A 24958-nucleotide genomic window follows, 5' to 3' on the forward strand; every position below is an offset into this window, starting at 1 on the left:
TCTGCAGACGAAGCTTTTGGGTAGCATACGTAGGTAGATGTAGCGTGCAAAGGAGCCCACAAAATGATATAAAAAGGGAGCACCCACAGATATCGACGGACTACCTCGCCGTCTGTATGTAGGTTAACAGGCAGTGCAGGTTTTCCCCAAGAGCTGGGAGCTCTTGTCTTCCTTTGCTTAAAATGTCTTGCTCTGCTTTGCTTGAAGTATCTTATTCTATTTTACCTATATGAAATGTCATGTTATGTTTAACCATTGTTCTCTTTACTTTTGCATTTAAAAGATTTTTTAGTGTAATTGCAGGAATGCTTGCTCTAAGAGTAAACGTGAGTGTTCCTAGGTAACATTTTCCTTGGTGTAACTTGTTTCCCATGATGCATTTATAGATGTGTTTTCTCTCTCTCTCTGTCAGTACATTAATTGAGATACAGAGAATATTATGACAGCTGTATGATTATCTGGATTCTGTATTTTGTACTTTATGTCTCTATTCTGCGGTTTCTTTGAAGTTGCATCTTCTCATTAAACTGCCATTGTATTCTGCCTCCAATTCCTTGTCTCATATGTCTGTTTTCTTCATTTTTGGAGCAAGCGTTCCTAGGCACCCCGGCTCAAATTAAGGTGCCCCTTTTGTCCCTGACTCACTCTCCTGCTCAGTTCTGTGGTGGCTCCCGGGGATCTGGGGACCGCCCCTAGCTTCCTTGACCCGTAATAGATCTTCCCTCCAACAGCCTCTCTTGCAAGTCCTGTATTGTTGGTTTGTTGCCCCTGCCCCCCTTTCCACTGCCCTCCATAGTCTGTTGTGCTTCCACGGCCCTTCCTGCCTGCTCAGTGTGGTTAAATTGTTGCCTTTGCACCCTCCTACCTGCCTTCAATTTTCAGAGTCCGTGCCCCTGGCCTCTGCCTCTCAACAGTATCCTAATGAACAACTAGATTGCTAACATTCTATATTTATTACAAAAGTGTGGAACGCCTGACATCATCTTGATGTAATCAAAACTGTAATACCTAGAGCATTTCCTTTAGAAATTACATATATGAGAGGGTCTTATTGGCATCAAAATTATGGTTAGTGCTCTAAAAGACTAAAATAAGGACATATTTTCTGAGTTTTCAAATAGCGACAAAGCACTTTTAAATTATTTGTTATCTTTATGTTTTTTTATCCAGTTGACCACTTGATTAAATGTTGCACTTAGGGGAGAGGATGTGGTGTTACTTCCAGAACTGCAGACTTTGCAACTGGGGAACCAGGTTGAAGTTTCTGCTTCAGCTCGACATTCTGTGATTCTGGTCAAATCACTTAGTCTCCCCATGTCTACAACCAAAATGAATTTGTTCTTGTGTGATGTAACCAATGCTCATGTAAAGCACTCCAATACCTGACAAGTCTGCACTATATAACACTGCAAAAACACAAAATAATAAGTGTTTTGCACACTTCTGTCATTGGGCTATATTTGGGCTACATCTGGGTGATTTTGGGCTACATTTGGGCTCTTTTGTCTCCGGTGGCCATCTTGGGAGATTTATTTGTTATGAAGTTTCCTAATTTCCTCATGTACTGCAGTCTCCTCAGTAGGAAATGCTTTCAGTTTTTTACTTTGATTCCATCATGAAGGTATTCAGATATGTCACACATTTGCCATAAATTCTGAATGTTAGCACTCTAGTTGCTCATTAGATCACTGTAGTAAAACTACTGCACCATGGAAGTCTGCTCCTGGTATTAAAAGTGCATGTTTCAGTCTGCATGTCAGAATTTTTTAATGAAATAGAAGAGGATTTGAGAAGTCACTCAAAATGTGCCCTCCTTTTCTTTCTTCAGCATTAATCATAATTTCTATGGCAAAATGAACCTCCTCATTGTGTTCCTTTTTAAATTAAATGTTTTAAGTGATACCAGTTTATTCCAATCAAGATGGCTTCAGGTGTGCCATACTTTTGTCATAATGAAGACAGTAAGCGCTCTAGTTGTTTTTAAGAACATTCTGGGACATTCTGTCATTGGGCTATACTTGGGCTACATCTGGGTGATATTTGGGCTACATTTGGGCTCTTTTGTCTCTGGTGGCCATATTGGGAGACGTATTTGTTATGAAGTTTCCTAATTTCCTCATTTACTGCAGTCTCCTCAGTAGGAAATACTTTCAGTTTTTTACTTTGATTCCATCAAGAAGGCATTCAGATGTGTCACACATTTGCCATAAATTCAGAATGTTAGCACTCTTTTTGCTCATTAGATCACTGTAGTAAAGCTACTGCTCACCAGGGAAAACTGCTGCTGGTATTGAAAGTGCATGTTTCAGTCTGCATGTCAGAATTTTTTAATGAAATAGAAGAGGATTTGAGAAGTCACTCAAAATGTGCCCTAATTTTTCTTTCTGCAGCACTAATCATACTTTTTATGGAAAAATGAACCCCCTCATTTTGTTCCTTTTTAAATTAAATGTTTTAAGAGTTACCACTTTAATCCAAGCAAGATGGCTTCAGGTGTGCCATACGTTTATCATAAGTAGGACTGTTAGCGCTCTAGTAGTTCTTTGGAACACTCTGGGAAGCTGCAGTAGAACACAAAGGAATCAACTGACAGTCTCTGCCCTTGTTGGATGTACATGTTTTACTGAGAATGTCAGACTTCATTCTCACATGACTGAGAAAGATAATGTGAATTTACAGAAAATAAGCTCTCAGTTTAGCCTATAGATCACCTTCCAAACCTCTGTGGTAAAAGCAGGAGAAAATATTTTTCTCTCAATCATGATATCCCAGCAGAAGGCTTTTTCACATGGTGAAATCACCTTAGAACATACCACAATTCCTAAAATGAGTATGGTACCATCAACAAATGATTTATAATGTAACTAAAGTCTTAAAACCTTCTATTAACTGCAATGCTTTTTAATGAGGTGCTATCATGTATATTGGTCCCAAGATGGCTGCCAACACTTCTTGGATGAAGTGCTGACAGCCAATCAGATCTCAGGATGAGATGTGTGGTTAGGCTCCGCCCACATATATATATGCTTTTAAATGCTATTTTCTCAGGAAATACTGAACAGATTTACACAAGACCTGCAAAAGGCACTTCCTTGACCTTATGGCTACCTACTGGCGGTCGCCAGTAGGTAGTTATAGTTAGGACCCCTTTTCCATAGGAAATCCGCAACATTCTATTTTGAATAACTTTGGCGCCGGTCGACGAATCCTCGCGAATTTCTCAAAATAGGTGGGGCTCTACGCTCCGCTCCTACCCTGAAAGTCTCGGGGGGATTCGTCAAGCGGGGGCTGAGATAAAAGGGGGGTCCCAAAACGCGTTTTTCCCATGCATTTTTCCATAGGACCTTTAGACAGGGCTACAGCCCGAACGGCTGAACAGAATTACTAGAAATTTGGCAGAGAGGTAGTCCCTAGGTCAAGGAAGTGCCTTTTGTAGGTTTGGTGTAAATCTGTTCAGTAGATTCTGAGAAAATAGCCTTTAAATCAATATATATATCTGAGCCAGCTTACGGTACGCTTACCGTAAGCTTACCGTACGCGTACGGTGGCGTGCGCGAGCGCGATTCTGATTGGCTCTTAGATCTTAGTAAACATTCGAATCGGCCGAAACCAGGAAGCGGCGGCCGCCATTTTCTCTCTCGCACTGAGAGTTAGGTTGTTTAATTAAAACCAATACACATGTAAAGGAGCTGTTTTGACAGCTCACACACACATAGCCATGATGAGGGAGTCCCCCAAGACCCCCCAAGGCCAAAAAAGCCATTTTTATTTTTTCGCTAATTTCGCCGATTACGCTTACCGTACGGTAAAAAATATAAAAAAAAAAACACTATCCACACTCTCCCCACCCCCTGTGCTTTTGGTGGCCGCAGACCACCAAATGTGCAGGGCTTATCAGAGGTGTAAAAAACCACAATATTTTCAACAAAAATAATCAAAGAAAAAATTATCCACACTCTCTCCACCCCGTGTGCAAATGGTGCCCGAAGCGCACCATTTGTGCATGGCTTATAAGCACAGTAAGCACCGCGTGCTTACTGTGCACGCACGGTGCGCGAAGCGCACCGTGCGCGCACGGAACGAACTGCGTTAAGTGGGCGCGCACGCCACGAATGGCGTAAAGTAACTTAGCATTTAAAAAAACGTACAAATTCACAGAAAAAACCATAGGTTTCACACACGTTATAGTTAGGAATTAGCATTTAAAAAACCTTGCAAATTCACTGAAAAAACCATAGGTTTCACACATGTTATAGTTAGCGGAAATTTTACTGATAAAAAACCAGTGAAATTCCCCCGTTATAGTTAGTGCAGGCAACTATAACTCACGCGACCGCAATCTTCTGCTGATGCTAATACTGTATTTAGACACTTATTTGCCCATGTCTTCTTCCATACATTTTTAGCTATACATATATTACAAATACATATGTCATCAGCAGAAGATTGCGGTCGCGTGAGTTATAGTTGCCTGCACTAACTATAACGGGGGAATTTCACTGGTTTTTTATCAGTAAAATTTCCGCTAACTATAACATGTGTGAAACCTATGGTTTTTTCAGTGAATATATATATATATATATATATATATATATATATATATATATATATATATATATATATATATATATATATATATATATATATATACCAACATATTGCCCCTGCTTTCAGGAACAGACCTGGAGCACTCTGGGTCTGGAATCCTTTATTTCACATCACATGACGCGTTTCGTCAAGGCTGACTTTCTCAAATGCTGTTGTGTGAAAAAGGAATTGTTGGCATTTCAATGTCTTTTAAAAGCCACCCGGGGCTCCTCCTGCACAGTTTCAGCACGAAGGACTGTATTGTGAAACAGTCCCTCTTGGGTTCTTTTTTGGCCGCCATCTTTGAGTGTAAGTACTGTGTATTGTTGTACAGACAGTTGTTCTTTTAATGTAAACTTCCATCCATTGATGGGAAAGGAAAAAATATTCAAAGATCGCGCTTCACCGCTGTGCATTTCATTCAAGAGTCCCGTTGTTTTAATACCAGCCCATTCGTCAGCCGCTTTTGAGAGAATTCAGTGTCTGAGGACACAGGAATATTGTATTCTATGCACTTCCATGTGGTGATGGACCAATTATTGGCAGGTACATCGTTCTCCCGGTTGCGGCGGTTCTGGCAGCACCATTTCAAACTCCAAACAATTGCTACCTGTGCTGCTGAACTCCTTGCTTGGCGGGTGCTTCCTTCGTGCAGATAGCATGCACGTGAGAAAATAAACCAACATATTGCCCCTGCTTTCAGGAACAGACCTGGAGCACTCTGGGTCTGGAATCCTTTATTTCACATCACATGACGCGTTTCGTCAAGGCTGACTTTCTCAAATGCTGTTGTGTGAAAAAGGAATTGTTGGCATTTCAATGTCTTTTAAAAGCCACCCGGGGCTCCTCCTGCACAGTTTCAGCACGAAGGACTGTATTGTGAAACAGTCCCTCTTGGGTTCTTTTTTGGCCGCCATCTTTGAGTGTAAGTACTGTGTATTGTTGTACCTAACAGGCAGTTGTTCTTTTAATGTAAACTTCCATCCATTGATGGGAAAGGAAAAAATATTCAAAGATCGCGCTTCACCGCTGTGCATTTCATTCAAGAGTCCCGTTGTTTTAATACCAGCCCATTCGTCAGCCGCTTTTGAGAGAATTCAGTGTCTGAGGACACAGGAATATTGTATTCTGTGCACTTCCATGTGGTCATATATATATATCCCATCCAATAGCAGTCGCTTCTGCCAAGCCTACTTGTACGAGGAGTTATCGGCGAGGTAGCGAACCTCCACAATGTCATCTGAATCCTGTAGTTTTGGCCAGTAAGGATTCCCTGGCACAAACACCACAGTACCACAACTCAAATCTTTGTTCAGCGATTTATTTTGGCACTGGCAACAAACAATCCCCAACATGTTTCGGTGTTTCCTCACTCCTTGATCATGGGTTAGGTAAATGCGTCATTTCTGTTTCATTTTAAAGAAACAGAGCATGTGTTTCCCATTCATGATAGGTATCGACATTAACAAAATACTTCTTCTGTCGGTTTCAGTGTTTGTCAATAAAGGATACATTGAAATGTCTGCAAGTTATTTCAAGCGACATATTTTTCTGGTCAGCCATATAATTGATAATTAATGCAGACAATATAATTCCGGTCATGTGTTTATAATGAAGGGCTTCCCTGTGAGAACAGGGTCGCATTGTGTTGCTATGAAAACTCATTCAGTTTAGATTTACGACATCAAAATACTGCCCAAGTGGGCATTCTAGGGGGATCTAGGATGGACTTTTACATAAAATATTAAACATCCGTGCCTTTTAAACCACCATAAACCGGAGGTATAAATAATTACCTTCCACTTATTATTCAAATTATGTCAACTTCCATAATCTCCAAGAAGTCAAAAAATTATCAACATAGCAAACGATTGTGGCATACAGTCAATTCAACCCAGTGGGTAATAAATAATAATTAAGCCAAGTAGGCTGAAATCAATAATATTTCACAATGACTACATTTCTATGAACAAGGTAAAGAAGGCCCAACAGGGTTTAAGATATAAGAGCTCTTCTGCATTTCCGCATTCTTGTATCTGAAAAAAAAAACAACAGAGAAAGTACTGATTAAAATCCAATTTACAACACACATGTATATTAAAAAGGCAAAAATCTGTACAGAAGGAAGGTAATAGTGATTAGCATTTTCAGCTTATTGATCAGCCTAAATGTACAGCTAATTCTTCATCCATATTTAATCCTGTTGGGTGAAGGGTATTATATTTAATGATTATCTTTGATTCCAATCGCCTTAATTCGAGTGTTTGATTGCCCCTCTCTCTCGATTTGGGATTCTGTCGAGGACCACAAATTTCAATAAATCACAATTTTTTTTTTAATTCTCTTTTTATTGAACAAAACCAATGGTACCATGGATAGTCACAGAAAAGCATAATAGTGAGAAATAACAATAGAGGCATGCAGGCCGGTGCATGCATCCAATAATGGCTACAAATCCCCTTAAACAGTGAGCCGATCAACATCGAGGGCATGTTTCTGCAGTTCAATTGAAGGCGACACACAAAGGCCCCCCGCGACACATTCCATTTCGCCTACTTACTATCCCATTTGCCAGGACAACCTCTACGTCTGAAAACTTCTTTTTTGGCGATCATTGCATTGTCCAAGTCTCTGGCCCATTTTGAAATCTTGGGGATCTCAACAACTCCCACCCCTGAGCGATGTTCCTTTTGGCGAGAGCGAACCCCAAGGAAGCCCTTGTATGCTCCGTTTGGGTTAAGTGTTTGGCTCCCCACACATTTAGTAAACAAAGACTAGCAGAGCATCCAATTGTTTTCCCACCCACCCGCTCCAATGTATCTACAATTTTGGCCCAGTAGGGTTGGAGATGTGGATACTCCCAAATCGTGTGAAAGAAAGTACCTTCGCCACCACATCCCCTAAGGCGCCCAGGGTCTTGGTGTCTGCCCATCCTGACCAGTGTATGCGCTGATAAATATATTCTGTGCAGGATTTTGAGCTGTATAAGATGCAGGCGCATTGGGATGGCAACTTCCCTGGGGAAGAAGAGGGCCTCCTGCCAGTCGTCGTCATCAAGATACCCTAAGTCAGTCTCCCAAAGTTGCCGGAGGCGCACCAGAGAGTCGGGTTTGTTGTTCATCAATTTGCGATAGGTAAGTGAGACCACTTTACGTGGCAGCGGGTCAGTGAGAAGGCGATCCTCCAGCGGGGAGGCCTCAGGCAATGCCCCAACACTGCCAATGGCGGAGGTAAGCGCATGACGGATTTGAAGGTAGCGGAAAGTTTCCGATTCCGCCAGCTGGTACTCTTTCTGGAGAGCAGCAAAGGGAACAATAAATTACAATTTTGATTGTGGTGGGTTTTAAAATGATGTGCAATTGGGTATTGTCTGTCATCATTTCGGATGGCACGTAGATGTTGAAGTACACGTTTTTTCGCCTTATGGATAGTACTTCCTATATAGGCCTTCTTGCATGGACATTGTAAAGCATAAACAACATACTCGGTATTACACGTGAGTTGTTTGTTAATCATGTAAGGTTTTTGTCTTGCGCTAGTTTGATTGTTTTGCAGCTGTTGCTGTGCTTACATGCTTTACAGCGATTATGTGTAAAAAAGCCTTTGATCTCATTCTTGGTTTTCTCAGGACTTACTAAGGAATGACTGAGAGTATCATTTAGCGATCTTGCTTTTCTGAACGTTATTCCTGGGTTTAGACCAATGGGTATAGCCAAGTCTGGGTCTGTTCTAAGAACTTCCCAATATTTTGTCAGGCTCTTCTTAAGTTCCCATATTTGGTTGTGGTACCTCGTAATTAATCAAATTTTTGGTTCTTCGGTTTCTTTATGTTTGGGGTAAGCAACTCATTTCAATCTAACAATGCAACCTTCTCTATAGCTTTTTGAATGATCTTATTGCTACACCCCACCCTCTCTCAATAAACCATTCTTTTCATTGGTGAATCCCTCCTCAGTGCTGCCATTCCTTCTGGCTCATAATAATTCGCCATACGGAATGCTTTGACTCAGTGAGATTGGATGACAACTACCAGCTCTCAACAGACTATTCCCTGCTGTTGTTTTCCTAAATAGATGGCTGACTAGTTTATTCTTTTTAACTGTAAGCTTAAGGTTGAAAAACTCAATTGTTTTGTCATCAATGTGGCTACTAAACATCAAATTTAATGAGTTATCGTTGAGTGCAACAATAAAATCGTTGGCCTCATTCCGAGTGCCCTTCCAAATGCAGAAGATGTCGTCAATGTATCTAACCCAGAGGGCGACGTGGCTATTCAATTGTCTGATGTTATAGACCACTTGCTTCTCCCACCAGCCAAGGTACAACCCTGCAAAACTGGGGGCAAAGGAAGTGCCCATCGCCCTGCCCTGGGTTTGTCTATATACCTGTTTGTTAAACAAAAAGAAGATATGGATTATTTCTATTAGCATTTCAGTATGCAGAAGGTAAGACACTGACACCTCTGAGAAAATGTCTGCATGCGTCTATTCCCAAATTATGGGGAATACACGTATATAGTCTATTCACACCCAGACTTAATAGCAAATAGTCATCATTCCAGACAAATGTCAAAATAAATCGCTGATCAAAGATTTGAGTTGCGGTACTGTGGTGTTTGTGCCAGGGAATCATTACTGCCCAAAATTACAGGATTCGGATGAATATATATTACCTACTGGCGGTCGCCAGTAGGTAGTTATAGTTAGGACCCTGTTTCCATAGGAAATCCGCAACATTCTTTAACTTTTGCGCCGGTCGACGAATCCTCGCAAATTTTTCAAAATAGGTGGGGCGTTACGCTCCGCTCCTACCCTGAAAGTCTCGGGGGGTTTCTTCAAGCGGGGGCTGAGATAAAAGGGAGGTCCCACAACGCGTTTTTCCCATGCATTTTTCCATAGGACCTTTAGACACAGCTACAGCCCGAACGGCTGAACAGAATTACTTGAAATTTGGCAGAGAGGTAGTCCTCAGGTCAAGGAAGTGCCTTTTGTAGGTTTGGTGTAAATCTGTTCAGTAGATTCTGAGAAAATAGCCTTTAAATCAATATATATATCTGAGCCAGCTTACGGTGCGCTTACGGTGCGCTTACCGTACGCGTACGGTGACGTGCGCGAGCGCGATTCTGATTGGCTCTTAGATCTTAGTAAACATTCGAATCGGCCGAAACCAGGAAGCGGCGGCCGCCATTTTCTCTCTCGCACTCTGAGTAGGGCAGCATAAATGAAGCCCAAAAATGGGTAAAGGGGCAGTATATTGAAATAATAATCACCCAGCAATGATATACGGGCCCCCAAACAACCCACAAGGTTTTTTTTTTTTTCGAAAAATCGCAGAGTACGGTAAAAAATTAAAAAAAAAAAAAAAGTATCCACACTCTCCCCACCCCATGTGCAAATGGTGCCCGAAGGGCACCATTTGTGCATGGCTTATGAAATAATTGAAATTAATAAACAAAACATTTCACAACGATGCGCATAATATGTCCCCCATGTGCGCACGGTGCGCGAAGCGCATCGTGCGTACATGGCCCATCTCGCATAATGTGGGCACGCGGTGCGCGCAGCGCACCGCGTGACCACCGCGCGTGCATGGCACTAACTGCGTAAAGTGGGCGCGCGGTGCGCGAAGTGCACCGCGTGCTCACTGTGCGCGCACGGTGCGCGAAGCGCACCGCGCGCGCACGGAACGAACTGCGTTAAGTGGGCGCGCACGCCACGAATGGCGCAAAGTAAGTTAGCATTTAAAAAACCGTACAAATTCACTGAAAAAACCATAGGTTTCACACACGTTATAGTTAGGAATTAGCATTTAAAAAACCTTGCAAATTCACTGAAAAAACCATAGGTTTCACACATGTTATAGTTAGCTGTACATTTTACTGATAAAAAACCAATGAAATTCCCCCGTTATAGTTACTGTAGGCAACTATAACTCACGCGACCGTAATCCTCTGCTGATGACATGTGTCTTTATGAAAAAAAAATATTTGTAATATATGTATAGCTAAAATTTAATGGAAGAAGACATGGGCAAATAAGTGTCTAAATACAGTATTAGCATCAGCAGAGGATTGCGGTCGCGTGAGTTATAGTTGCCTACAGTAACTATAACGGGGGAATTTCATTGGTTTTTTTATCAGTAAAATGTACAGCTAACTATAACATGTGTGAAACCTATGGTTTTTTCAGTGAATATATATATATATATATATATATATATATTCGTTACCAGCTTTTGTGATCCAAAAGAATACCAGGACGCGCAAGAGTGTAATCAGCAAGGTTTAATGGGCAAGGTCACGCCACACCAACGCGTTTCGCTTTACAGCTTTATCACGATCACATCATCCAGTGAATGTGTGTTTTTCTGAAAATTAAATATGTTTTATATATGTATATCTCAAGGTCGATGGAAGAATAAAGGGGTATATAAGTGTCTAAATGGATGATTTATTTTTGAAAAACTGATTATATAACTGAATGATTACGTGTATCTTAGTAAATACATGGCTTAGTGAGTAATGTTTAAATGTGTAAATATCTGTATCAGTCTCTCACTTTGTGTATAAGTGGCATCATGGGTTGGTGAGTAGCTACATGAGTGTCTATATAGGTTATTAGTTGGTTTTTTGAGTATCAGTATGAGTGTGAGTGTCTGTATGGTTCGGTGGGGGGTATTACATAGTGCATAGATGCATGAATGAGTGACTCACTGTTTGTATGTGTTGAAGACAGCATGTGTGCAGGACTGTATGGGTGGATGAGTGTGTGTATGGGTGTGTTAGTGAGTGAATGACTGTCTCAATAGTGTCTTTATGAGTAACTACATATGTTTTAAACTAGTATATGTGACTATTGGTGTATATAAGTGAGTATATGTGAGAGTGAGAGATTGGAAGAGTTCTTGTATTAATAAGTATGTGTTTCTATAAGTTATTGTTTAAAAGACTAAGTATGTGTAAGTGTCTGTAGAAGTAAGTGTGGTGGTGTGTGTATAACTGTATATGCAAGTAAATGGATGTTTGATTTATTACCATGAGTGACTATGTGTGTGAGTAACTATGGATGAGTGTGTTGTGTAACAGGATGTATAGGTGTATGAGTACATATGATGAGTGAGTACATGTATGAGTGACTGTATAAGACTGTTGGTGAATGAGTGGATGTATATGTGGATCTTAGAATTACTGAATAGGTTGTTGGAAGTGGTATTGGTATGTCCATTGTTTTGAAAATTTTTGTTTCTATTTTTGAATGTGTGTATCAAAGGTTATATTAGGGTGAGAGGAGGTCTGCAACTCTATCACAAGGATGATGTCATCAGTGATGTCATTTAAGATGTCATCAGTGATGTCATGAGTGATGTCACTGACCATGTCATGAGTGATGTAATACGTGACGTCATCAGCAGTGCATTGCGGGCGCGTGAGTTATAGTTAGCAGAACTAACTATAACAGGGGAATTTCAATGGTTTTGTACGAGTGAAAAGTCCAGCTAAATATAACGCTCCTGAAATCTATGGTTTTTTCAGTGAATTTCTAAGGATTTTTAAATGCTAATTCCTAACTATAATTTGCCTGAAACCTATGGTTTTTTCAGTGAATTTCAAAGGTTTTTTAAATGCTAATTTCTAACTATGCCTACAGAGATAGGACATGTGAAGAAAGAAGAAAAAACTCACAGAAAGAAAAAAAGAAGTGCAGAAGAAGCAACAGAAGTCCTCAAAGATGAAGAAAAGTGCAGGAAGAAGGATAACGTGCAGAAAGAACAAACAGAAGAGCAGCGAGAAGCCTTGTTGCAAAATCATCCTGTACCCTCAACGTTTTCAGACGGATACTGGTGGTAACTGAGTCTGACTAACCAGTCCTATAGCCAGTGCTATGTTAAAAGACTCTAAGAATAGAGTAAAAACACCTACATACACTAGGGAACACTATGCGTTGGGGTCCCCCTGTGATTAACATGACCTCCTCTGTAAGCCCCTAGTATATAATAGGGCAGGGGGATTAAAACTACCTCTTAAAACGCGCCACAGGGCGTGTTTGCACACGTCACCTCAGGCCCCGTCCCCTCCCTTCCCCACTGTGTAAACATGCCCTGTGGCCGTTTTAAGTTGGGAGATTAAGTCCCCTTGAATCCTTAGGGTCCAACTAGCCCACTAGGTACCTCCAGTAAGCACCACAGAGCTGCATTGCAGAGAGATGTGAAAAGGGGCATGGCCTAGACCACCTCTCTGCAATGCAGCGCAGTGGCACTTACTGGAAGCAGTTGGTGGGCTAGTTGGCCCCCAGGGTCCCTCAGGATCGAAAGGGAATTATTTCCCCAACTTAAAACGCGCCACAGGGCATGTTTGCACACATCACCTCAGGCCCCATCCCCTCCCTTCACCACTGTGTAAACGTGCCCTGTGGCCGTTCTAAGTTGAGAGATTAAGTCCCCTTGAATCCTAAGGGTCCCTAGGGTCAAACTAGCCCACTAGGTACCTCCAGTAAGCGCCACAGAGCTGCGTTGCAGAGAGGTATAAAAAGGGGCGTGGCCTCAGAACACCCGTCTGCAACGCAGCTTCCTGGCGCATACTGGAGATACCTGTTGGGCTAGTTGGCCCTCAGGGACCCTCAGTATTGAAGGGGAATTAATTCCCCAACTTACAACTCCCCAGGGGGCGCGTTTGCAGAGTGCTGCAAGGAGGGGGCGTGGCCTCCGGCGCGATGCTGGTCTTTTATTTATTTTATTTTTTTAAGGAGGGGGGCTGTGTGGCACCCCTTCTTTTTCTAATTTATTGGCCCTGGGGACCCCATCCCCCAGGGCCTGCCCCTCATTTTTTTTATGTAGGAAAATATTTTGGAAGGGGGCCGCGTGGCCCCCCTCCCAAGGTCTTAATCAGCCCCAGGGACCCAACCCCCGGGGCATGGCCTTTTTTTTTTTATTCTTTAGGAGGGGGGCAGCGTTGCCCCCCTCCTCAGGCGACTTATGGCCCCGGGGACCCCATCCCCCGGGGCCGTCCTTTGTTTTTAAATTTTTTAAAAATATATATTTATAGAAACACCTAGGACATGCTGGACAAACCGTACGTACCTATCACCATGACTATTTGTGTGATATTCATTAAAAGGTGACTATGCATACAATGAATCCACGTGGAATGTATTTACACCGCTAGTGAAGCTCTGACGTGTCTGACGCCCTACCGTACCTTATCCCGGCGCCCCCGCCGGTGGGTACTCTCCAAGTAGACACCCTTGTCGTTTATTTATACAAACATGGGTAGCTATTGACGGGCACATTTAACACACACGCACACCAAGCCATTCAGAAGGGATTTGACAAAAATTCGACCAAAACTATGCAAGAAACCCCCCTCACGGTTCATAAATCACACATCCGGAAGTGTAATACTTTTTATTTTACTCTCTGGAAAGGAGACAAACCTCACTTGAGAGTCACAGCGCGCTCCTGGCTGAGCCCAATGCTGTGTTACACCCACCAGTACCTGCCGAGTGCCACACACCTCTGTGTTGTATTCCACCAGCTAGTGCGTAAGCTATGACACTCTGTAGCCCATGTGCACTGTAACACCACCCGTGAATATGTCATGCCACTCTTGCCTTTGCACGGGTTATATTGTGCCATCTAACATGCCTTCCTCGATGCCTATGTTATAACGCACAGCACTATGCCATACATTTTACAATCTGGGATCCATATCTTTGCCACAGTGCATATCCAACGTTACACTCCCCAGCACATATTTTATATTACAACTTTAGAGACTAGTTAGTTTACACAACACTGCCCTGTGCATATTACACTCAAAGGTGCATATCGCATAGCACGTGCTAGTGCCTGTGCTATCTCGCGCTCTCCAGTGAATCTGTCATTGTGCACAATGTATTGCATATTATATTTCACGCCCCGGTTCATCTTATATCACACTTTTTGATGCATAGTTTATACCATACACTATATCTAGTTTTCATTTTCAATCGTGTTCTCAGGACTATATTCTATATAACACTGCGTTCACCTACCCTTTTCACAGGCATTACATTTTGCGATGGGGGGTGGGGGGTCAGGGGGTGTTTCTGCCACGTGAGCCCGGAGTCACAGTCACAAACGTCCTCTTCTTCCTGAATAAAAGTGAGATTATGCTGCATACTTGTTCATATTTTAAGTAGTTCGCACAGACACTCATTTTAAAAACAATAACGTTCCTAATACCCGCCTTCTCTGAACAGTTAGCTTGCTGCCCCATCCACCTCCTCCCTATCCTCTGTTGTCTGAATCCATGGACTAGCCTCCTCCCTCCTGCCATGCATGGTCTGATGTGCTGTCATTGCCCTCCATTTAGCATGATGTACCAGTCCACTCCTCCTGCCCTCCATTGCCCAATACTATGCCCCATCATTGACCTCCTGCTAAGCCTCTGTGCTTAGCTTGCTGCCCCTATTCTCCTTCCCCCTGCCCTCTGATGTCTTTGTGCATGCCCCTGCTCCAGCCTTGGTTGCTGCAAATGCTCTGGTACTGGTGCTGGCCATCTCCAGGAGGTCTTGGCACCTCCAAACTCGGCAGGGAGGCGGAGCTTGCCTCCTAGAGCACTTAGACCTCTTTCTGGGGTGCTGCTCCCTAGATTGACCCTGGGGTCGGCAGAATGGTGTACCAGGCAGATGCCGTTGGTGCCTGCAGACTGCAGGGAAGCAGGTCCTCCACTTCAAGGGAGATCTCTGCTGGTTGTTGGTATACTGGATGGTCCTCCAATGGTTTTGGAAAGGATGTGCTGCTTATAGACTTCATGATTGTCGAGTACAAGCAGCCTGGCAGGGATTGGCACCAATCTTTGCTGCAGGTCCTCTTTTCTTGCTCAGTCGATTCTTTTCCATCCTTCCTCGGTTCCCAATAGTCAAATCTAAGTTCCTGGTGTCAGGGGGCCAACTAAATACTCAATTTAGGGGCATTAAGGAGGGTGACGAATAATAGCCAATGGGTACTTACCCTTGGGGCACTAGAACCCCCATATGAACACTTCCAGTAGGGAGTGGTCATAACCCTGTCCCAAAGGTCCAAATTACACCAAAAACAAGATGGTGAAACCCTTCTTTCATGGAGAGCATCACGCAGTCCACACAACTAGATGATGGACGGAGTGCTAAAACATTTCAACCACTCAACCCGAGTCAAGAGATCTCGGTTGAATTAATTGTTCTTTTGCTCACTATGCCACCCCAGTTTGGACCCAGCTATATGCTAATGAGACTTGACCATGTGCCGCATGGGAACATTACAGCCCGAACTGCCAGGTCAGGTCCTCCCTGGACCGGAAACAAGCATCCTAGGACCGGTTTCGGGTATCATCCCTCATTAGCCAGGCTAGCTTGAATCCAGTGGCACAGCGAGCAAGGGACCCTCGTCTGGGCATACCCTTGACAACTTAGGGCGAACATAGCAAACACAACAAGATGATGGACGAAGCGCTGAGATTTTTCACCCACTCACCCCCAGTCAAGAGATCTGGGTTGAATCAATTGTTCTTTTGCTCCCTATGTAACTGGTTTGCACTCTGTCCATCATTTGTTTGCTATGTTTGTCCTAAAAAATGGATTACACTAATGATCCACAGAAGCTTAGTACATTGCCACCACTGCTTTTTGTGATTCACACAAGGCATGGACGGGCAGTGGTCCTATGTACACCACAAGGACACATTTGGTGCGATCCTCCAGGTCACAGCATACACACTACCAGAGAATGGACTAGGGCTCGGCCCACACACTAGATGAGATTGATGCCAGGGGCAAAATAAAAAGTAAGGATACCAGTTTTATTAGCAGATGGGCACTCAGGGCAGGGTGGTACACTTGTGGACCATGCAGGTGACATTCCAGTCCCTACAGCTCTGCAGACTCAATGTGTTTGTCAGTCCTTAACATTATTTGAATGTCATGTGGCTACATAAAACATATGAATCCAAATGATTGGATCAGAAGAGCTAGTGGAAGAACGTAAACGTTAAACAATACAGGCGATAAACTAGACCACAATTCTGGGGAGCAGAATGAAAGCCACTCACTTTGACTTTGCTGAACCCTCAGGCTTAGAAAGTCCATGGGCCAGGCTAGGACAGTTCCCTGGGTGTTAAAATCAATCACCTGAAACAGCAGAATGTGGTGACCGTGCAACCATCACTGTAGGATATTATTTAGTAACTTTTTATCTGTTTCAGTTAAAAACACATTTTTATTAAATCTGTTAATTATACAGCAGTCGGCAAATGCTGAAAAAATCATAAATATGCAGAAAATATTGCACAAAATTCCATAGTTCCACTGACAGCAGTGGCAGTGCACATTTTCAGTAACTAATACGGAGTACTAAAGATGCTACAACTTTTCGTCTTTCCCTAAGCAAAATATAATTTTACTTTTGTGAGCTTAATGATATTGACATGTTGTACTAAAAACAGGTCTGCTCTACATAGGCCCTGATCTGCACAGAAAATGCACTTAACTGAAAATAGCTATTGTATTTTGGCCTTGTAAAAACAATACCATTTCATTTTTTTGTAAGTCTGTCTGCTTTGCACCTCTTTCCAGAACTTACTTTTGATTGTTTTTGTCTTTGAAGGGGGACAGAGGGTCTCCTGGAGTTCCTGGGCAACCTGGAGATCAAGGCCCAAAAGGATTTGGAGTTGCAGGACCCCCAGTAAGTATTCCCAGTAAATCTTTTCTACTCCTTGAAGACATTACTTGATGGAGGAGGCTTTTAACTTTGTTTGTATCAAAGAACTGGAAATAGTGAGAAGAAATCACTTAAATTACTCTATCTAAAAACTATAGTAACCAACGTGATCCTAACAGAATGCAATCCTTGCTTGATCATATCCACAACAGACTTGAAATATTAATTTCATCAATGTTTATAAATTAGGGCTTTAATTTTGCAGAAATCCTGATTCAGGCTCAAACCTGGATTTGTCCCAAATCAGAATTTCAAGATGCTCAAAACTATCGCACTCTGCGGGGTTTTCCCGTTCAATGTCACCAATGCATGTCACGGTTCAGAATAACAAAGAAATTGTCCTGTTACCACGTTATCCCCCAGACTGTGGTGCAGAGCACGAAAAGATGCAATAATTCCCTACCTGGTAAATATTGCACTATGTAGAATCACTATTTACCAGGTGCAGTAACACGGTACTAAATAACAAGTTTGTGTATTATTCCTACCCTTAATATGATGAGAACTTTCCGGCTTCTCCAGCGAGTAGCCCTTGAGCTACTGGTAGCCCTCCAGCTCCCTGTGAGTAGCCCTCCTGGGTTTATCCCAGGTTACTATATTAGAAGCTTATGCTTGGTTGAATTAATATATGTATACTTGAAAAGTGAGTATTCAAAATAAAAAAGTGTCTATTTTCAGAACTCATAAGCCGAAGTTTGGAGAAGAAAGGTTGAATTTCTAAATATATTTAAAGCTCATATTTGAGAGATGAATCATGCCCCATTGGGGAGACTTATTACTCATATTGTTACCTTGGTACCAGTGGTATTGAGGCTATGGCTGTTAGGTATTACCCATATAGAGCTTTCAACACTGATGTAGCCTTTTTTACATCACTGCTGGCAACCCTGCCTGATTGATAAACTGAGGTCGTTTCTGTATGGGGAGGCCATTAATGTAATTCTCTTTATTGTGGCCACCATGATGCCACTAATAGTATTTGTAGCTCGGGATGATTTCTACAGAATATATGAAGCTCTAAGTAAAGAAAAGGTTGGAGACCCCAATTTAAACAATACCGGTCCAACCTTACTCATAGTTGAATATTAGCATGAAAAGTTCATGACATATTGTTTAAGGTGTAGTCGTTCTCATTAGCCAGGTCCTCAACCTGATGATCCATCCCGACACACACACACACGCGCACGCACGCATGCACACACACAAGCACGTGCTCTCCAAGGAGTGTCATGCTATTACAGCTTGTCCCATCCTTATCTGAACAACTGCGTGGACTCTTACAGTCTGTAATAATGTTTCCTTTTACTGTAAACAGAGTACACTATGATGAATGAGAGTAATTACACATTGTCATGGTATGATAAACGACACAACCAGAAAACATCTCGGGTTTGTTACTGTAGCTTTCATTACAGGGGTTGCTGTAATACATCACCCTTGGCTAATCCTTTATTAAGCATTCCATCGTGACATTTGGCTTCTCCCTGGTTGCTTAAAGGCTGATTGCTGAGCAGGTTACCTGCAGCTAAAGTTTGATTTTACTCTGTTCTCTCTTGATTTACACTTACATCTAAAGGTTGGTGGTGGCACCGGTGTGATCCCGAAATTCCAAGGCTAAGTTGAATGTAGTATCTCAAGCAGTCTAATAAGGATGCTGTTGTCTACATAGCCAAGTTATAGCACCTGTTACCAGCTCCTCAGCGCCTACTGAAAAGGACATAGACTAAACATGGAGCATTTGGTGGTTCACACAGATTGCAAATGTGTTACAATTAATGAACATGTACTAATCATTGACTAAATCAATACACAGCCTGTTGGAAATGGCCCTTTTTGCAGGGTTATCCCCAAACTTTTTGCTTCTTCCTCCTATTTTTTCCTGACCTGTTGTTGTTGGCTTTAGGACTCTGGGCACTTTACCAATGCTAATCAGTGCTAAAGTGCATATGCTCTCTGTGTAAATTTGCCTTATGATTGGTTATCCATGGTTGGCATATTTGATTACTGATAAGCCCCCAGTAAAGTGCACTGAGTGTGCCAGGGCCTGTAAATCAAATGCTGCTTGTGGGCCTGCAGCACTGATTGTGCCACCCACATGAATAGTTCTGAAAAGGTAACTCAGGCCTGCCACTGCAGTGCCTGTGAGCAGTTTAACTGCCATGTCGACTTGGCAAGTGCACCCACTTGCCAGGCCCTAACCTTCCCTTTTCGTACATGGAGAACACCCCTATGGTAGGCCCAATGTACCCCCTGGGTAGGGTGCAGTATATTTGAAAGGTAGGACATGTACTGGTAGGTGTAACATGTCCTAATAGTAAAATAATGCCAATTTCGTTTTTGACTATTGCAAGGCTACCTGTTCCCATACGATAGAATGGGGAGTTACCTTATAACATCTTATAAACATACCTACCCCTGGGAACAAGGTAGGAAAATAAAGTTTAGTATGCCTGAACTCAGAATGTTAAAATGCATCTTTGAGCAATGGTGATTTATACATCTAACACAGCCTAATATATTATTCCTGTTCACAAAACTGGGGTGTGCTGTTTGCTCACCAACTGATTACAGAATGCGTGTACAATTTAAAATGTGACATATGTACTAAAAGGTTGCATGGAAAATTGTCCATTTGCAAGGGGTGGTAAAATAACCTGACTAAGGCTACTACAAGGCAGGCCACAATTTGAAAGCCCATGTGATTGGCTGCAAATACTGGGATAGTGCATGTAAGAGACAGCAGACCTCCATCCTTGCATTTACATATAAATGATAATCGTTAAAAATAAAAAACAGCCCATGTATGATAAATGCATATGAGCTGCCTTTAAATATAAATCATTTCCATTTGGGAGGCTTTGTGGGAGCAGGCAGTGGTCCACAGATCCACTGCCTCCTCGTTCTGAAGTTGCAAACAAGATCCCCGAAGGGAAATCTGTCCCATGGGGAGAGCTTCAACTTTGTGAATCACTTACCACCCCAAGTCAACAATTGCTACTGATAAATAGTTTTCAACTACAATTGGTTTCTCTAACCATTGATACATTCCATTGCAAATACCAAATCAGAGGAGAATGCCTATTTCAGGCATCCTCCTTTTTGTGGTTCGTACTGGATTGCAAAAGCCCTTGGCTCGTAAAATGGCTTTGATACACTTTAAAATGATGTTTTGTGGTTGCGAACGATTTTTGGGAATTGCAGGCTTTATGATGACTGCAACAGAGCTTTGCGCAGGAGGCCCTCACTTAGGTGTGTAGGGAACACCCTGCAACTAGGTGTTCATGGAACACCCTGCTGCTAGCTTCACCTCGGTGTGTATGGAAAACCCTGCTACTAGCTTCACCTAGGTGTGTAGGGAACGGCCTGCTGCTAGCTTCACCTACGTGTGTAGGGAGCACCATGCTGCTAGCTCCACCTAGGTGTGTAGGAAACACCCTGCTGCTAGCTTTACCTAGGTGTGTAGGAAACACCCTGCTGCTAGCTTTACCTAGGTGTGTAATGAACACCATGCTGCTAACTTCACCTAGGTGTGTATGGAACGCCCTGCTGCTAGCTTCATCGATGTGTGTAGGGAACACGGGGCCGCTTTCACTTCAGTTTGTATTGAACATCCTGCTGCTAGCTTCACCTAGGTGTGTAGGAAACACCCTGCTACTAGCTTCACCTAGGTGTGTAGGGAACACCCTGCTGCTAGCTTCACCTAACTGTATAGGGCGCACCCTGCTGCTAGCTTCACCTAGGTGTGTAGGGAACACCCTGCTGCTTTCACCTAGGTGTGTAGGGAACGCCCAGCTGCTGGCTTCACCTAGGTTTGTAGGGAACACCCTGCTGCTAGCTTCACATAGGTGTGTACGGAACACCCTGCAGCTAGCTTCACCTAGGTGTGAATGGAACACCCTGTTGCCAGCTTCACCTAGATTTGTATGGAACGCCCTGCTGCTAGCTCCACCTTGGTGTGTATGGAAAACCCTGCTACTAGCTTCACATAGGTGCGTAGGGAACGCCCTGACGCTAGCTTCACCTACGTGTGTAGGGAACACCCTGCTGATAGCTTCTCCTAGGTGTGTAGGGAGCACCCTGCTGCTAGCTTTACCTAGGTGTGTAGTTAACACCCTGCTGCTAGCTTCACCTATGTGTGTAGGGAACACCCTGCTGCTTTCATGTAGGTTTATAGGGAAAGCCCTGCTGCTAGCTTCACCTAGCTTGTAAATACCCTAGTTACTACGCCCAAAAAAGTCTCCTGGTGGCCACACCACCTTTGATAAAATGACAAATTCATGTAGTTTTACAACACAAGACGATCACAATCATGATCTATCATGAAATGCATAGATCATTGAGATCAACGACTAGAACCAGTTTTTATTAAATGTTTATTTACTTAAAAATGTCATAGAGGCAGGTACGCCAGCATTTGAAAAGAATTACTGAGAAAGTCACACTTAAATACAAAGTCTTGGAGAAATGCTAAATTGTCTTTTGTATAAAATATATCGGATCAACAAGACGACGCTATTTCCAAAAGCTTGTTAAATTGAAAAACTCACATAAAGGACGCCATTAAAGTCCATTTTCTATAACTGACTGAATTGGCAACAACTAATTGCTTTAAATTCAGTGCTTAATTTGTTAAGATGTACGTGCCAGGGCTCTCGTCAGGAGGCCACAGCAGCTCGCACCACACATAGCACCTGCAAACACTGCCAATGCCAGTAGCTACACAACTACTAACCACCACTCTGCTAAAGTGTGACAATTCAGACTGTTCCAGGTCCCCAAAGATATAAGCATGGCTTGGGAGGCAGGTATTAGTTGCTTTTGACTTTAAGTAATGAAAACTAAGAGTTTATGAGTGTTTGCGTAATTGTGAGTAGTTGGTACAACAATCCTACAGCAAAGGTGCAGCAAACTTAGTGACTGCGAACGGCTGCTGCTCTTTGAGTTCTGTTGCATTCTTAGTGTACAGTACAGCCTCATGTCCAATATGGGTGCGGGAGTGTATTTTGTGCTATGAAATTGCACCATAGGTTGGGTTACGGTCCTCACATAAGTCTGTGTAATTTTGCGTGTTCAGGCTACTGCTTATTACACAATTTATGCCCTCCATAAAATCACAAAAACATTGCAGTGCTTAATAGCCACTTGAAAACATGTTTTGAGTTAATACTGTATATTCAAAATGTATATATCATTAGCAATTTTCCGATGTACAATGCAGAATAATTTTGATCTATTTCTCAATGTAAATGATTAACAACTAATGTCTGCAATTTAAGCACTTCCTAAATGAAACAGCTAATACTTAATTCCTCTTTGTGTGTCCTTTTCAGGGCCCTATTGGACCACCAGGAGAGAAAGGAATACCAGTAAGTGTCTAGTGATACCATCATCAGTGCTTCTTCTTTTGATGAAATGAAATTGATGGATTCTGTTTCACCCATGGAGAACAGAAAATGTTGATACCATTGCTCCCTTGGAGAATAACATGTACAGCTAGTGCTGCATTATTGGTGAAAAGCAGATATGGAAAGTGTGTTACTCTTGGAAGAGAGCATATATCGTGTTGTATCCTCGGAGAAGAGAATATATAGAAAGTGTTACATCTCTGGGTAAAAGTAGATATAGAGATTGCTGCGCCTTTGTTAAAGAGCAGATATAGATAGGGTTGTACTCTTAGGCAAGAGTATTCCTTGATATTGTCATAACATTGGAGAAGAGTAGCTATAAATAGTATTGTATTCTTGGAACGGTGCAGAGACAGACAGTGTTGCATCCTTCATTAAAAGCAGACATAAATATTGTTGTATCCTTGGATACCAGAATTTATGGACAGTATCGCACTCTTGGAGAAAAGCTACTTGAGAAATGTTGGCTAGAGTGATGAAAGGTGTAAAATATGAATGATTTTCTTGCTGTTCATCAAACGTTCAAAATATATCATATTTAACAAACTTTCACCTACATTCTCCTACAAACTACAAGATTAGGTTTCCTGGAAACATCATGAATTGGAATGGAAATTGAATGTTTTCATATTCTTGTAATTTCCCACATTTGAACGATTTATTCTTTCTGTTTCTTTTCAAGGGACAAAGAGGACTGCCAGGTATTACAGGTCCACAGGGCCCACCAGGACAGGATGTAAGTAATTACATATATGTTTTTGATTCTCTTTCAAAATATTCGGATGCAATATCTACATACGTTTACATATGGCCAAAAAGAATTGCTGTTGTCCATGAGCCATGTGATTTAGGGTGCATATCAAAGTATGCCCATATATAAAATTAGAGGGTGTCAAGATGAGATGTGATATTGCAGCTGTTTCCGTGAGATGTTCTGACACCACTCACTACCACTGCTGTGATCCGCCAAGTGCACTGCAGATCCACATATCTGCATCAGAGATGATCTTTTATAAAAATAGGAAGAATTGAAATCAGATGAAAAGTGTAAATGAAAAAGTAGCCATTTAATGAGGCATATTTCCTGTGTCTCCACAGAACAGAATATGCAAAGGCTTATGGTGCTATCACCATCAGATAAGTTGGAGCATGCAGTTAAAATCCAATTTTCATGAGCAAATGGAGATGTTTCACACAGAATTTTACTTAACTGCATCATGAAAGAACACCAACGAAGTAACATTTGCTAAAAGACAAAATGGATGAAAAACACGTAAGCAACAAAGGAAGTCTGAGCCACTCCGATCATTACCATGAGGCAGGTGGCTTTGGTGAAGAGAACTCATGGTTACAACTGTCAAAATGATGCCTCCTGTGGGTGAATGGAGAGGAAGAAAATGACATTTTCATGTGGTGATAACGACAGTGGGATTACACCACTCTGTCCAAACATAGCTGCAGGATTAGTTCTGGGCAATTCTTACATGATCTCCATATGAAAGACAACCTGACTGGTTTAAACTCTGCACCATGTTTGCCCTGTCTGTGGCACTCTTCTTTCTATGTCATAACAGAAAACTCACCTTTGAACGTCACATGTGGTGTAGGATGTCTGCATGAGAGGGGAGTTCTTTCACAAGGCCTAAGAAGAAACAGGTGACAGGACAGGCCCCTTTGAAGTTAAAAGACTTCCTGGGTCAATAATAGCTGGCCTTTCTAGATGGGGAAGGAAACACCTCCCCGCAACCTGTTCATTGTCTCTGCTTAGGGGAGCAGTTTTCAAAACTATTTCACAACTCAACACGCTGGCTGGTGAGCTAATGCAAATTTGCCTCTAAGGGCTTCAGGCAGAGTAAAGGTACATTTCTAAACATTAACCTTCCAATATTGTTGGACCTGTCATCTGTAAGATGGTCTTCCTCCAACCTTTTCCTTGTTTACCTCCACTTTTTGCTGTATTTTTTGTTGGCCTTAGGACCTTTACCACCTCTAAACAGTGCCAAAGTGCATGTGCCTCTCCCCTAAAACATGGTGACATTGGTATATACCTGATTGGCATATTTAGTTCACTTATAAGTTCCTTGTAAAGTGGTATACCACATACCCAGGGCCTGTAATCCAATTGCTACTAGTGGGCCTGCAGCACTGATTGTGCCACCCACACAAGTAGCCTTTCCAACCTATCTCAGGCCTGCCATTGCAATGCCTGTGTGCTCAGTTTACTGCCACTTCGA

The 24958-nt window shown here is 42.4% G+C and overlaps 1 protein-coding gene across 1 annotated transcript in view; it reads left to right on the plus strand.

Moving 5' to 3' along the window:
* Window positions 1-24958, plus strand: part of COL22A1 (collagen type XXII alpha 1 chain) — a 1010593-nt gene that overhangs the window by 856101 nt on the left and 129534 nt on the right. The window contains exons 41-43 of the mRNA XM_085604869.1: window positions 17206-17283; window positions 22650-22685; window positions 23407-23460. Of these exons, the coding sequence (XP_085460995.1) occupies window positions 17206-17283; window positions 22650-22685; window positions 23407-23460 (168 nt within the window). The remainder of the gene's footprint in view (window positions 1-17205; window positions 17284-22649; window positions 22686-23406; window positions 23461-24958) is intronic.

Source organism: Triturus cristatus, chromosome 5_1 (assembly GCF_964204655.1).
Source record: "Triturus cristatus chromosome 5_1, aTriCri1.1, whole genome shotgun sequence".
In the NCBI taxonomy this organism is placed as follows: Eukaryota; Metazoa; Chordata; class Amphibia; order Caudata; family Salamandridae; genus Triturus; species Triturus cristatus.